Raw genomic sequence first — 15,441 nt, 5'->3', positions numbered from 1 at the left:
CGTGCCAACCCTGGGCCCCACCTCTGGGCGTCTCTTGCCTTCTATAAGGGATGTCAGGGGGACCGAATGCATTCCGATGCATAGGTTCCTCCCCTGGGCAGTCAAAGGAATTCAGACTTCCCTGAAAGAAGCCTGTTAGCCCCACTTCCTCCCAAAAGATGTCAGTAGAAGCCTGGGAACTGAGTTGCAAGGACTCGGAATCATGTGGAAAGGAAATCAGTAGAAGAAAAGGGGTGCGACCCTCACACAGGGAGGGTATTGTGGAATATCGACCAGACTGGTTGGGAGTAGCTCCTGTGATGGGTTGCAAGCATTTCGCCCAGAGCCATATTGCAGGGGAAGGGGAACTAACTTCACGGATCTGACCATAGTCTCCGTACTTTACGTGTATATTACTAAAATAATAGTACCAGCTAACTCTTACTGAATGCTTGCTAGGCTTTCTGCCAAGTACTTCACACGGATTAACTTCAATCTCACAATGAACCTTTGGGGCACTGTTAACACCCCCAAGGTGCCGAGACAGAAAGTTTCAATAGTTTGCCCAAGGTCATGCTGTAAGTAGTGATGCTCGGATCTTATTTCAGCTCTGGCTCCAGAGTTGGCTCTGGGGCGTTATGTTCTGCTTCTTGATTAATTCAGGGGGATCAGAGGAGCTAGTTTTTTTGTTTGTCTGTCCGTCTGTTTGTAAAAACAAGCTCAGTGAATCAGAATGACTTGCCCACAGCCTCCCAGCTAGTACGTGACACTGTGCCCAAGGTCTTCCTGACTCTGAGTCCCAACTCTTTTCACTCTCAGTTCTGACTGTTGATTTGTCTTTCTATCCGGGTTTCCTGTGCTGTTCCTTCTGGCCACCCTGTATCCCTCGCTTACCTTGCTCATTCTGGCCATCACTGCTTCTCTCAGCAGTAATGTAGCTACTTTTTTCATCTTTATTAACAACGGCATTCAAAACAATAACATTTATCAGTGTTGTCTAGTGATCTTTTCAGAAATAAGAGAATATGTTAACAATTTTCTTTCCTTTCTTCATCTCCATGGACATTCCCTCCATCCCTTTTTTTAAGTGTGAATATTTACATAAAGGCCGGGTGGGAGGAATGGTATGTAGGGGGAGCTCATTTTAGGCTTTCAAAAGCTGAGACGTGTTTTTATGTCTGGCTGTGGAGGCTGACAGACTCCCTGACCACTAGAGGGCACAGTGGGCCCACCTTTTGTGAGTGCGGACATTAGATTGTGGCAGCTGGAGGTCCAGTACCACACTTCCCCCCAAACCAAGAAATCTTAAAGTATTTTTATAAGAGCACCAGATCATATGACTGAACCATAGGGGCCACTTTCTGACCAAAGCTACTGAATTAGGTCCCCAGAAGGAACACCTCAGGGTCCAAGAGGAGCTTGGTTCAAGGGACTGAGTCCCTGTGGCCCGGCTGCTGCCCTGAGAACAGGTCTCCACGCGTTCACTGCTCTGGCAGGCTCTTACCACCATTCTCGCCCCGTCAAAACCGAGCTCAAGCTCGGATTCAATGGTCCATCTTCCTACACGGTGCAGCCGCCTGCGCTTGTCGGTCCCAACTTCTTTTAAGCAGTTTCTCCACTGCTCCATCCCTTCCTGTGCCTGAGCTTTTTTTTTCTTTTAAAAAATATTTTTAAATATATTGTACTGATCGTGCTATTACAATTGTCCCATTTCCCCCGCTTAATTCCCCTCTGTCCTGAATCCCCTGTCACCCACATTCCCCCTTTAGTTCATGTTCATGGGTCGCACATAATAAGTTATTTGGTTTCTACATTTTCTTTACTATTCCTAACTGCCCCCTGTCTACTTTCTACCTACCATTTACGCTACTTATTCTCTGTACCTTCCCCCCATTCTCCCTCTCCCACGTCCCCCCTGATAACCCTCCATGTGATCTCCATTTCTGTGATCCTGTTCCTGTTCTAGTTGTTTGCTTAGTTCATTTTTGTTTTTGTTATTTTATGTTTGGTTGTTCATAACTGTGAGTTTGTCGTTATTTTACTGTTCATATTTTTTATCATCTTTTTCTTAGATAAGTCCCTTTAACATTTCATATAATAAGGGTTTGGTGATGATAAACTCCTTTAACGTTACCTTCTCTGGGAAGCACTTTATCTGCCCTTCCATTCTAAATGATAGCTTTGCTGGTTATAGTAATCTTCAATGTAGGTCCCTGCTTTTCATGAATTCAAATACTTCTTTTCAGCCCTTTCTTGACTGCAAGGTTTCTTTTGAGAAATCAGCTGATAGTTTTATGGGCACTCCTTTGTAAGTAGTTCTCTCCTTTCCTCAGGCTGCTTTTAAGATTCTCTCCTTATTTTTCATCTTGGGTGATGTAATTATGATGTGCCTTGGTGTGTTCCTCTTTGGGTCCACCTTCTTTGGGACTCTCTGAGCGTCCTGGATTTCCTTAAAGTCTATTTTCTTTGCTAGATTGGGGAAGTTCTCCTTCATTATTTTTTCAAATAAGTTTTCAATTTCTTGTTCTTCCTCTTCTCCTTCTGGCACCCTTAATGACTGATGTTGGAATGTTTAAAGTTGTCCTGGTGGTTCCTAAGCCTCTCTTCATTTTTTTTGAATTCTTGTTTCTTCATTGTCTTCTGGTTGAATGTTTCTTTCTTCCTTCTGGTCCAAACCGTTGACCTGAGTCTAAGTTTCCTTCCCATCACTGTTGGTTCCCTGTACATTTTCCTTTATTTCACTTTTCATAGCCTTCATTTTTTCCTCTAATTTGTGACCATATTTATCCTGTGAGCATCCTGATTACCAGTGTTTTGAACTCTGCATCTGATAGATTGGCTATCTCTTCGTTGCTTAGTTGTATTTTTTCTGGAGCTTTGATCTGTTCTTTCATTTAGGTCATGTTTTTTTTTGTCCCAGCACACCTGTTACATAGTAAGGGGCGGAGCCTTAGGTATTCACCTGGGTAAGGCAACTCATGTCACTGCGTCTTGGCACTGTATGTTGGGGAGGGGTCCGAGAGGAAACAATGCCACTTGCTCTGTTCTCTGCCAACTTTCAGTCACTTCCCCTGCTACCCACAAAAAAATTGGGCCCTTCTGGTGCTGATTCCTGAGTGGGTGGGTTTGTGTGTGTTCTAGGACCCTATGGGTCTCTCCAACAAACTCTCCTGTGAAGCTGGGAGTTTCTCCCACCACCTCAAACCCCACAGTTTTTTTTTTCAGTCAGAGGTTTTGAGGCTTTATTTCCCCATGCTGGAACCCAGGGTTGTGCAGTCTGTCTCACTCCCCAGTTGTTCCTCCTGGTTTATCTGCACACAAATGTGGGACCACCCACTCCACCAGCCACCACCTTCCTGAGAGTCTTCTTTGCCCAGCGGCCTGTCTCCATCCCTTCTACCGGTCTGGATGAATGTTTCTTCTGTAACTACCTTGGTTGTTGTACTTCCATGCAGTTCAATTTTCTGGCAGTTCTGGTTGTTTTTTGTTCTTAAATTTGTTTTTGTCCTTCTTTTGGTTGTGTGAAGAGGCACAGTGTGTCTACCTATGCCTCCATCTTGGCTGGAAGTCTAAAAATATTTTTTATTTATTTTTAGAGAGATGGGAAAGGAGGAAGAAAGAGAGGGAGAACAACATCATGTGTGGTTGCCTCTCACATGCCCCCAGGTGGGGACCTAGCTTGAAACCCAGGCATGTGCCCTGACTGGGAATTGAACTGGGGATCTTTTGGTTCACAGGTTGGTACTCAATCCACTGAGCCACACCAGCCAGGGCTTCTTTTTAATCTAAGAAGTTAAGAGATATATGAAAAAGCACAAAGAACAACCTAAACACTCATATTCCCATAACAACTTTTAAAATCATTTGATCATATTTGCCTCCACACTATTTTATTTTATTATTTAAAGATTTTATTTATTTATCTTTAGAGGGGAAGGGGAGGAGAGAGGGAGAGAAACATCAATGTATGGTTGCCTTTTGTGCATCCCCTGCTGGGAACTGGCCTGCAGGGAACCAGCCTGCAACCCAGGCATGTGCCCTGACTGGGAATCGAACTGCGATTGTCTGGTTCGCAGGCCCGTGCTCAATCCACTGAGCTACACCAGCCAGGGCTCCACACTATTTTAAAAAACTAAAGTATAACAGATATAGCTAAAGTCCTCTTTGACCAATACCCTGTCCCATTTTTCCTCCCACCCTCTACTTCCTTGACAAAAAAACCCAAAAAAACCTGTTTGAGTTCAGTGGGTTTCCTTCCAGTCCCTTATTATTATACTTTTATATACAGTGTGGGGTAAAACTAGGTTTACAGTTATTCCTATGGAAAATAATAATTAATAAATAATAATACAAGAATAAACTGTTTTGCCCACTCACAACTGTAAACCTACTTCCCAATATAGAGAATACAGATTTAGCTCTTTTTTATTCTTTCCCCACAGGGAAGGACAAAAAGAGGTGGAGCAGGGAGGGGCTCACAGTAACTGCTTTGAAAGATACAAAGAAAAATGATGAATGGAAATTTAGCAGACTTGAAAAAGTTAAAATCTTAGTCAACAGTCAGGAAAACCTATATTGCAGCAGCACTAAAAGGCTCTAATTGAAGGCAGCGGGTACTTCGGATGGCAGAAACAAAAGCGGGAGGATCGATCCCTGATCCCCTACCTAACTCTGCACAGTTGGACGACTGCCCTGCCCAGCCTTGGATGACCGTTTATTTTCTGCAGAAGGCAAACAGAGGGTTTTTAGCATTTGGAAGCATTCACTTCTAGCTTCCAGATCTAATTGCAAGACGTTCAATACTATTCTGATTATTGAGCTTTTGTAAAAATGTTTTCTTGACCCACTCTAGACATTTGAAGGACTACAGCTTTGTCCCAAAATTTTGAAATTTTATACACTGTGTGTTATTATAGGTCTATTTTCATGTATTAGGCTCAGCATCTGATGACCCCTTTCTTCCCAGATATTTTCATCTGTAGAAATTTTAAAAATTATTTCTTTGGCTACTCCTCCCCCCACCCCCCATTTTTTCTTACCTCTTTCTGGCACTCATGTATTATTCAGATGTTGAACTTCCTGGACTGGCCCTCTGATTCACTTTTTATTTCTTCTCCCTTTTCTTTCTTTCTTTTTGGAAATTGAAAGAAAAACTTAATGAAGATCTGAGAAACAATTCCTAAAAGACCAACTTTTCCAGAAAAACTAGCTAAACAATACATTACATCTACCATGTTATAACATGCATTAATCACAAGTATAAAACCCACAAAAAACAAGTCACCATTCAACAACCCGAGAAAAGATAAAATGCATCTTTCCTATTTTTGACTTCTTTTTCTTTCGTTTATAGAGTTTTAAATTTTTTCTGCTAGAATATTTTATTTTTATTGTATTACTCATTTTTCATCTCTGAACTTTTAAAAAATATTTTATTTATTTATTTTTAGAGAGAGGGGAAGGGAGAGAGAAAGAGTGAGGGAGAGAAACATCAATATGTGGTTGCTTCTTACACGGCCTCCCCTGGGGACCTGGCCTGCAACCCAGGCATGTGCCCTGCCTGGGAATCTAACTGGCAACCCTTCGGTTCTCAGCTCATGCTCAGTCCACTTAGCTAGACCAGCCAGGGCTGATCTCTGAACTTTTTTTTTTTTTAAAGATTTTATTTATTTATCTTTAGAGGGGAAGGGAAGGAGAGAGGGAGAGAAACATCAATGTATGGTTGCCTTTCATGCATCCCCTGCTGGGAACTGGCCTGCAGGGAACCGGCCTGCAACCCGGATATGTGCCCTGACTGGGAATCGAACCGCGATTGTCTGGTTCGCAGGCCCGTGCTCAATCCACTGAGCTACACCAGCCAGGGCCTGATCTCTGAACTTTTTATTGGCCTCCTGCCCCAAGGGGTGCCCCACTTCCGCTGCCTTTAACGCCTCAGAACTTTGGTGTCATTGACCTCAGACACCACTGTGCCATCCACAGTCCTGTAGGTGGTGGTCTTTGGATGGATTGTATAGAGTGGCTGATATCTAGAGCATGACTAAGACTGAAGTCCTCTTTTCTTGCAGTAGGTAGCAGTAGGTGGCCATCTCAGCCTCCAGTTTGACCTTGATGTTCAGCAGGGCCTCCTACTCCTGGGCCTAGCACTGTCCCTCTGCCCAGGTCTGGCCCAGCTCTGACTCCAGGTGTGGCAGGATCCCATTAAGCTGTTCCATTGGCCTGGGATAGCACATACCCACCTCTCTCAGGTTCTTCTCCAAACTGGCCCACAGATTTTTCAATGAGTCCAGGTTGACCTCCAAAAAGACTGTACATCTTAGCTTTGTGTCATCTCAGCAGCTCCCATCTCAGCTGACTGTCAGGTGACCACTGGTGCTCTCCTCAATCTGTGGGTACCAGTACTTGTCTTGCTCCTCTCGGTCCTTCTGAGTCATCTGATCATACTGGGCCTGGATGTCCACATGATCTTGCTGAGGTCCTGAGATTTGGGGGCATCCAACTCCATGGTCAACCCAGAGTTGGCTATCTGGTTTTGTAGACCATTTACTTCCTCCTCTTGGTTCTTCTTCACAAAGCCCAGCTCCTCTTTGAGAGCCTCAATCTCTATTTCCAGCTGCAGCCAAATGATACTGATGTTATCAGTGACCTTTGGGAGCCCATGATGTCACTCTCCACAGTCTGGCACATGGCCAGCTCTGTTTCATACTTGACTCTGAGGTCATTAGCAGGAGGATGGGCACTGTCAGTCTCCCGAACAATGCAGGCATTGTCCACAGAAATTGCAAAGATCTGAGCCCTCAGGCCCTCAGTGGTCTTGAAACAATGCCCCCAGTCTCTGACCTGGGGTCCCTTCTTTCTAGGTGTTCCTGGATTTTGCTCTTCAGTCTCCAATGATCAGCTCCCAAGTTTCTCACCCTCTCCAGGTAGGAGGCCCGGCTATCATGCAGGCATTGCACAGTCTCCTTTTCCCTCTGGATGTCGCCTATGCCTGCCAGACCCCCTGCCATCCCTGCAGCCAAGTCCCCGCCCCAGATCACAAGCTGCCCTGTATGTTGTGGAGTGGGACATGGAGATCTGGGGGCCTGAGGCCCTGGCGCCTGCATAGACATTGACCATACTGCTGGCTGGCTGGGCCTGGTGAGTGGACAACTGCACAGAGCCCAGAGGCCAGTAGTTTGTGGAGAAGCTGGAGTGGGTGCCGAAGCCCACATTGTTCAGGGAGGAAGCTAAGAAGCCAAGACTCAGGCTCAAGCAGCAGACTAGAATGCTTTCATTTAAAGGTCTCGTTTGTTTTCTGAATGCTCACTTCTTGAAACAGCATATTCTTTCGCCAATACAATATCATTAGTCTCTGAGGATATTAATGATTTTTTTTTGGTCTTGGATTTTTCCCTTGTGCATAGCCTCTGTTTCCCCCAAGTTATTGATTCTTTTCCTGCTTTCTTATGTCGGTCTCTGTCTTTCATATTAAAAGTTTTCTTCATATATCTGATGACTTTGTGCATCTGCTTGTACTTGAGTATGAAATTAAGTTTTCTGGAAACTCTGAACATGTGTGTGGTCTTCACCAAGGATGATGCAGCTGGTCTATTTCCTTATGAAACTTTCAAGTTAGTATCTTCAAGTTTCTCTCTTGGACTGATCAGATATCTCAGAGTTCTTTCAACCTCCTGCATGAAAGACACATTCCTGCCTGCCAGGGTCTGGAAGCTGAATGAGCCAGGTGAGAGAAGAAGACCTATGATCTAAATATTTTATAAACGAAATAGTTTATAAACTTATGCTTAATTACCCTGCTGCAGTATGGTATTCACATCTTTAACTGTGTTTGGTGTCCCTCGGTAAAGAAGATGGCAGAAGCCTGCAACTGGGTAGGGATGCAGTTCAGAATGGCTGGGTAGTATGCCCTGATGTTTGACCCTAACCAGTGCCCAGTGCCTGAATAAATAAAGGATGAATATCGGTTTCTTTCCAGTGCTCCAACTTCTTATGTTTTGTAACCACATCCCACTTAAGAATTAATTCATCCTCTTAGTAATCAATTCTAGTGGCAGTCCAGGTAGGCAGCTGCTGCCTCTGAGCCCCAGCGCATGCCAGGTGGCTGTACTGAAGCTCCCTCGCGCATTAGAGAGAAGGAAAAAAATCAGTTACAGAGCTGCTAATCTCTGCCCCGACAGCTGGAGGATGAAGCTCTGGGCTGGTTCTTAATAACAGGAAGGAAATTCTGAGAGCCAGAGTGTGAAGAGAAAGCTTAAGAAGTCATGGTGTCTGGTACTTGTGGGGTTTGTAGGAATGGCCATGCTCAGACGCTTGTCACTACATAGCATCAGGCACAAATTTGAAGACCAGGGTACAAGACTCCATTCAGGGTAGGGCAATGCCATGAATGAACAAATTTCCAAGATAGTGGTAGCACAGGGAAGGAGATCAAGGCGGTGGGATTCTGTAGGACCGATGGAGTCCTCCCTCTCCCTCTTACCAGGGGGAAAATGGTTACTTCAAAGACTAGCTGGCCAGTCTTCTGGACAAGCCTTCTGGATTTGTCTGGGCTATTACTCTCTGAGCTACCATAAACTGTAAGACCCCCTTTACCTCAGTTTCTCTGAGAACAGAGAAGACACAAAGTATTTTATAATCTATCACCCAGAGTCAACTGCATTTTTATGTGTTTTGTTTTTTTCAAGTATTATTTACATAGTTAAAATCTCATGGAATATGCAGTTTTGTTTTTTGCTACTTTTAGTTTATTACATTATCAAAAGCTTTCGTTTCCCTCTATCATTAAGAAAAAAAATTCTTGGAGCTCTGGCCAGATGGCTCAGTTGGTTGGAGCGTTGTCCTGTATATCAAAAGATTGTGGGTTCGATTCCTGGTCAGGGCACATCCTAGATCGTGGGTTTTATCCCTCCCTGGCTTTGGTGCGTATGAGAGGCAACCAATCAATGTCTCTCTCACGTGGATGTTTCTGTCTCCCCGCTCCCTTTCTCTATCTCGAAAAAAAACCCCAAAAAACCCAAAACTTATCCTGGCATGAGGATTAAAAAAAATTTTTAGCAAACAAAATTTGTAACCATTCCTTTGTTATCGGATGTTAAAGTAGTTTCAGATACCTTTTTGTTGTTAAAAATAAAACTGCCGTACATGTATTTGTGCTTGTACCCCCTAAATTCAGAAGGGTGGGTGCCTTGGCTGGGACTTCGCTGGCCTCACTACATCTGCCATTTTCAATTTTCAGAGCCTGTTGACACTAACCTTGCTGCCTGTGTGTACCTGTGCTTATATCTGATCCTTGGCATCCAGCTTCCTGGACAGAAATAAAAATGGATTGTTGGGCATATTTTAGAAGTGCACCAGAATTGGTGAGCAGAAGAGTCCTTACGTTGCAGTTTGCTGTGATGGCCTTCAGCATCCTCTTCTGCAGCAGCTTGGAAAAATACCTTAATGTAACTGCCATCTGATTTCAATATGAAAAGGGGACTTATCTGCAGAAAATTGTGGAAGGAATGGTTAACCCTTTATCTCTGAATATTGAATGAGATAAAGTTCCAGCTGCTGCTCTTTTTGTTGGACCAATGTTCCTTTTTTAAAAAATGTTTTATTTATTTATTTTTTAGAGAGAGGGGAAGGGAAGAAGAAAGAGTGGGAAAGAAAGATCAATGTGTGGTTGCCTTTCACGTGTCCCCTACTGGGGACCTGGCCTGCAACCCAGGCATTCGCTTTGATCAGGAATCAAACCAGTGACCCTTTGCTTCACAGGCCCATGCTCAATCCACTGAGCTACTACACCAGCTAGGGCTGGACCAATGTTCTATCTAAATAAGTAGGGTGTGGCCATTTAATACCCAAAGAGTGTGAGAATCAATCTCAGTACTGCCACTACAATATTACATCCTCTAAACCCCATTCTACTGTGTCAGATACCAATTTTTAGTTAGCTATCTCTAAGACTAGTACAAAATAAAATTGGTAAATTATTCAAGTTCCTTTTACTGTTATTTGGAAATGATATTTCTTCTTAGAATGAGACCTTAAGAATCAGCATTCATACTGTATTTAACATTCCCGTGTCACAGATGACAAACACAAGGCCCTCCCGCCGAATCAGGCCCTCTACCTTGTTTTATCCAGCCCACACCTTGAGAGCTTGGCAGCACCAAGCTCTCACTTAACAAGTGTTAAGGAATAGTTACATTCATACAGTCCTATAATTACAATCAAGGCTTTGAAGGCAACCACCAGACTGATGTTGCCTCCCCCCCATAATGAGTTTGACACCCCTGCTCTATGCTGATAGATTAATTTTTTTTAAAGATTTTTAGTGAGAGGGGAAAGGAGGGAGAAAGAAACATGAATGTGTGGTTGCCTCTCATGTGCCCCACCCCCTGGAGTCCCCCTTCCTGGGACCTCAGGCACGTGCCATGACTGGGAATTGAACTGGCAACCATTTGGTTCACAGGCTGGCTGGCCCTCAACCCACTGACCCGCACTAGCCATGGCTGATAGAGTTATCTTAAACTCATATTATTTCCATAGTGCATTAATAGGTCAAAGATTCGGCCTCATTTAAAGAAACTCAAAATTGCACAGTCTTGAAATTTCGACCTAATAATATGTAGCTTTTTGTGGGACTAATTTTAAACTTCCGGACTCAGAATAGGCCTGAAACTGCCACAGCAGGAATTTTATTACTTCTAAAAACAATGCCATTTAAATTCGGAAAGGTATCAGAATACCGATTTCACACAAGCAGTTAAATCAATCAACTTTACACGTGAGGAAGGAGCTCTTCTCACGTGATGCGGCCGCTTTTCCTTTAAATGTCTGCTCACGTGATTGCAAACGTGCAGACACGGAGGAAATTCAAGCCTTCAGGGTCATTCCTCCCCCACCTTCCCACCCTAAAGATTTTGGCGTTCCGTCTACAAAAACCATAAGTCCTCTGGAGACTTTCTCTTCCTCCTCCCTCCTTCATCGTGTCACCTATTGTTTCCATTCCTTGCGGGGCCGTAGAGCTCCATCTGTCTTACAAAATCCCACTTGCCCCAGGGCAGGTGATGGAAACTACAACTCCCAGGGGGCATCGCGGGCACCACCCTTGGAGACCCGCAGTGTAGGTCGGGGGCTGAGGTCCCACGGTCTTTTCATTGCGTGCAGCGGGGAGCAAGCGCACTACAGGTTCCGTGGTGCCTCGCGTCCGTCCGAGCGGGGCGGGGTGGGGGCGGGAGCTCCGGGCTGGCGGGGAGGCGGGCGGAGGCAGGGGGTGGGAGCGGAGGCGATGGAGGGGAGGAGTGGAGGAATGGGGGAGGGAAGAGGAAAGGAGGTAGGAGGCGGGGCCGAACTAGAGCTAGAGTCACAGCCGGCGGTTGCAGCGGAGTCGGTGATGTCGGTGCAGGTCGTGTCAGCAGCGGCTGCCGCGAAAGTACCTGAAGTGGACCTGAAGGACCTGAGTCCCTCCGAGGCGGAGCCGCAACGAGGACTGAGTACTGCAGCCGTGAGCTCCATGGCTCCTCCAGCGGGCGGCGGGGACCCCGAAGCTCCAGCTCCCACCGCGGAGCGGCCCCCAGCCCCTGGCCCGGGCTCAGGGCCCACCGCTGCTGCTGCTGCTGCTGCTTTCAGCCCTGCCGCCGGGAAGGTGCCTCAGGCTTCGGCCATGAAGCGGAGCGACCCACATCACCAGCACCAGCGGCACCACGACGGTGGCGAGGCCCTGCTCAGCCCCGACGGCACCGTGACCGAGGCGCCGCGCACAGTCAAGAAGGTATTGGCGCCGGGCTGCCTCTCGTGGAGAGAGAGGGAGGGAGGGGGAAGCGCACACAGATCCTCTCGGCACCGCAGCACCACCCTCCACGCCCCCCTTCTGATCTCGGAAGCAGAAACACCCCTTTCTCCTTAAGCCCCCTCTCAAAAATGCCCCCACCCGGTCCCCAGTGCTGGGGATCGAAGACTCCGGCAGTACGCCGCCGTACTTCGCTATGAATAACATGGAGGTAGCGCTCTCCACTACTACTTGGAATGGGCAGGGAAAGGAAAGGCACCTAATACTGCTCCTCCCTGCACCCCCAACATACTCCCGTGTTATTTTTCAGATTTTCCGGGGAGAAGACCCCGATGGTACAGAAAAACCTTACTGTTTTCGAGAGTTCGCCCAGCAAGCAATAAGATGGAAAGATCTTTTTTGATTGTAGTTAGGAGTAAGCAGTAGTTAACCCCCATTGAAATCCTCAGTTCTTCGGTTTCTGAGCAGATGATGACTTTATGATCCCTTTTTGTGGTCAGCCGCTTTCGTAGGGCAGGGCTGATGCTGTGCCCTTCATTCTTCTGCAATATCTCTGCCTCTTCTCTGACTGTAGAAGGATAATGGAGAGGTTTTCTTCACTCTTTTAAGGTGTGTGTTTGTCCTCTCGGCTCAGTAGTTGGCCACCGGGATCATTAGATTGTGTATGGAGTTTGATTGTTTTATTAATTCCTTTTAGTTTAACCTGCAATGTTAGGAAGAAACGCTTCTACTTTTGGGAGTGGCTGTCATTGTGGGTCTTTCTGTCTCAGCTGTCAGCTTCTTTCAGATAGTTTTGAAGAGACAGTAGCCTTGGAGCACTGGGGAGTAAGTGTGCCAAGATGTAGAATACTTCCATATTACTCTTACAGTGGTTATGCATAGTGTGTCTCTCCTCTCACAAAGCTAAATCAGCATGGAAAGACAGTCAAACATTGGAAAAGACAGAGATGTGGATTGTGTGAAAAAGGATATGGCTGTAATTTCTGAAGTACAACATGAACACAGTGATTTATGTTTTTTATTGTTGTTGTGAATGATTTTTAATTCTCTATCAGAACACTAAAGTGATGGGCAGTCTGCATTGGTTTCACCGCAGAACTCAGCTGAATTGGAACCTGGGATCCAGCCTTTTGTTGTAACAACCTCATGATTAAGGTATAAAGCAGATAACCCTTTTATTCTAACTACGCAAATATAGGTGATTAGCCAACCACGTCAGAGGCAAGACTGAAGGAATATGTTTAATTATGCTTTAGGGCTTTGTCCTTGTTTGCAGTATGAAACTTACCTGGGAGGAATTACAGGAGGAAAGGTACCTAAAGATGAGCCTGGAAATCCAAAACATGTTTCCGACTAGTTCATTTGCTTTATAACTTTGGCCAAATCTTGCCTCGTGATTAAGAATCTTTTTGTGTAAAATCTGTAATGTGATTAGATCTCTTGAGGGTAAGAGTGTTTAACAAATTGTTTTTGGAACAGAGGATTTACTGTCAGGCAGACCTGATTTGAGTCCTGGTACCCCTAACTAAGTGACTTTTGGGTAACTTCCAAATTCTCGTAATCTTAGTTTCCTCTTCTATAAAATAAGGACACTAATTTTGTTGAGGATCAGAAGTATTTGGTGAGGCACATGAACTTGTGCCTTGAATATTTAGCATTGAACTTGGCACATGTAGTAGTGGCTTAAAAAAATAATAGTTATTGTTATTAAGAATTTATTTTATTCCTTCTCCCATTTTAGCCTAAGTGCATGCTACCATGACTTCCTCTGAAAGGTACATACAGTTCAATAGCTTCTATATTAAGAAGTTTAAAAATCACAGGCCAGCATATCAATCTTTTCCTTAATTCTAGGTGTGTTTCTTGGCCAGTTTTTTGTTGCCAAACCACCATCTTACTGTTTTTCCAGCATTAAAATGTAGGTTCCATGAGTCTAGATTTACTCAGCACCTCAGGGCTATGGAAGACAGGGCTGAGCTTGCCTTACAATGTTAATTGCTACCAAAAAAATAACTTCTGTGCTGGAAGTTAAGCAGGGACAGCTCTGGGCAAGGATGCAGCTGTATGACACAACTTAAAGGCATTGCCAAGCTACTTTCTGGGAACAGAAGCTTTAACTTTCTTGATATTGAATTGGCGAAGTTAAAATCAGTGCCTGAGATTGCCCTTCTGCCCTCATGATGAAAGTCACCTCACCAGGGTACAACAGTGTGATATTTTGATACGTTAAACCTTTCTTGATTCTTAGATTGTTTAGCTAATCATTCTGACCTTGATTGACTCCCTTCTGCTTGTATGTAGTGTAGGGAGAGACGGGATACTTAGAAATTGAAATAGCTGCACTGTTGCTTTAATTTTGTAACTGTCACATACAAGTTTATTTATCTTAAGTCACATTTCCATGGATGGTTTCCCTTACTCCATTCATGTATCTATCTTCATTTTTCTTAGTTCTGTTTCTCTGCTCAGCCACACAAGGGAAATAAACTTTTTACAAAAAACAGAATTCCCAAGTGCAGTAGTTAGTAAGATGAACAAATATATGGTGTGCAGGCTACTCAGTCACATCTTATCTTTGACACAAGTCACATCGTGTAATTTTTGATGCTCTGAGGATCTCATCGTTGTGGCTCTGATATGTTTGTATGTAACGTTTTTCTTTATAAGCTCACATTAAGTGAATCCAACAAAACAAAAAACCTCTATAAGGAGTGATCTGTGAAATGGGAAGAGAAGTTCCACAGTGAAGGGAGTGGTGAAGTTGAGAGGATTTCTTCCCTGTGTCCTTAAAAATGGGGTTGTGGGAATGTCACAGCACAGAAGGGAAAACAAGGCAGAAGAGGATTTATTTCAGAAAGGTTAAAACTTTCTGACAAGTAAGGCTGTGAGGAAAGAACCACAACTAGTTTGTGCTTACATTAATCTCAGTAATGAACATGTTCAAGCAGATTTTTTTTTTTTTGTAAAGATATCCACTCTGCACTGGCTTTGTTGCTGTCAGCAGAGAATGAGTTGAGCCATGTTAGTGCTTTCTTGCTTGAATTCTTTCAGCTCTTGACTCAGTTAATTATGGGTTATTTAAATGGAACTTTTTGGATCTAGGCATGGGAACGTGGAAGCAGTGTGACTCCATTGCCAGTTAGAGAAGTACAGCCCTGCAAAATGTTCAGTAAGGCAATTGGCGTATTAACCTTAATAATAATTAGCATTAATTGGCCTTTTATTATATAAGCCAAGAATTGTTGTAGGCGTTTTTTTCTAATCCTGACAACAACACATTGAGATACAGGTGGCATTATCTCCACTTTACAAATGAGGAAATGAGGTCCAGAGAGGTGAAATGCCTTGCCCAAGGTTATACATCTAGAAAGTGGCAGAGGTTGGAATTAAACCTTTGCCTGCGACCATAGCCCAGGTCCTTTGCAGTATGCCACACTGATTCTTTCCAACTTCCTGGATGCTCGGTTCTGGCCTTTACCCAGAACACTTTGAAAATACTTATGAATTCTAAGGTACATGTGTCTGGTTTAAGCCTTAGGTCATTTCAAAAGCAAATAAGGGTCCGAATCAGGGCTTTAGGGAGAGGATGGGGAAAAAATTGTACAAATGTAGAACCTCAAAGAATTGTAAAATTAGAAGAGAGGAAGAGGAGCATCTTATTTAGAGGAAAGCATTTTAAGATCAGTGAT

At 44.4% G+C, this 15,441-nt stretch overlaps 1 protein-coding gene and 2 pseudogenes across 2 annotated transcripts in view; 2 read left to right on the top strand and 1 right to left on the bottom strand.

Annotated features, from left to right (window-relative positions):
• Window positions 1–5,902: 5,902 nt before the first annotated feature.
• Window positions 5,903–7,085, bottom strand: LOC119065627 (keratin, type I cytoskeletal 18-like; annotated as a pseudogene).
• A 741-nt stretch (window positions 7,086–7,826) lies between these two features.
• Window positions 7,827–9,434, top strand: LOC119065628 (protein kish-A-like; annotated as a pseudogene).
• A 1,874-nt stretch (window positions 9,435–11,308) lies between these two features.
• The window catches only part of AHCYL2 (adenosylhomocysteinase like 2), a 155,251-nt gene continuing 151,118 nt past the window's right edge, over window positions 11,309–15,441 (top strand). For both annotated transcript variants that reach the window (XM_053657087.1, XM_053657086.1), the window contains exon 1: window positions 11,309–11,734. In XM_053657087.1, coding sequence (XP_053513062.1) covers window positions 11,357–11,734 — 378 coding nt within the window. In that variant the 5' untranslated portion in view covers window positions 11,309–11,356. The remainder of the gene's footprint in view (window positions 11,735–15,441) is intronic.

This window comes from Artibeus jamaicensis, unplaced genomic scaffold, assembly GCF_021234435.1.
Source record: "Artibeus jamaicensis isolate MK-2021 breed Jamaican fruit bat unplaced genomic scaffold, CSHL_Jam_final scaffold_3307, whole genome shotgun sequence".
In the NCBI taxonomy this organism is placed as follows: Eukaryota; Metazoa; Chordata; class Mammalia; order Chiroptera; family Phyllostomidae; genus Artibeus; species Artibeus jamaicensis.
The sequence above is the reverse complement of the archived record's forward strand: the minus strand, read 5'-3'. Positions and strand labels throughout refer to the sequence as shown.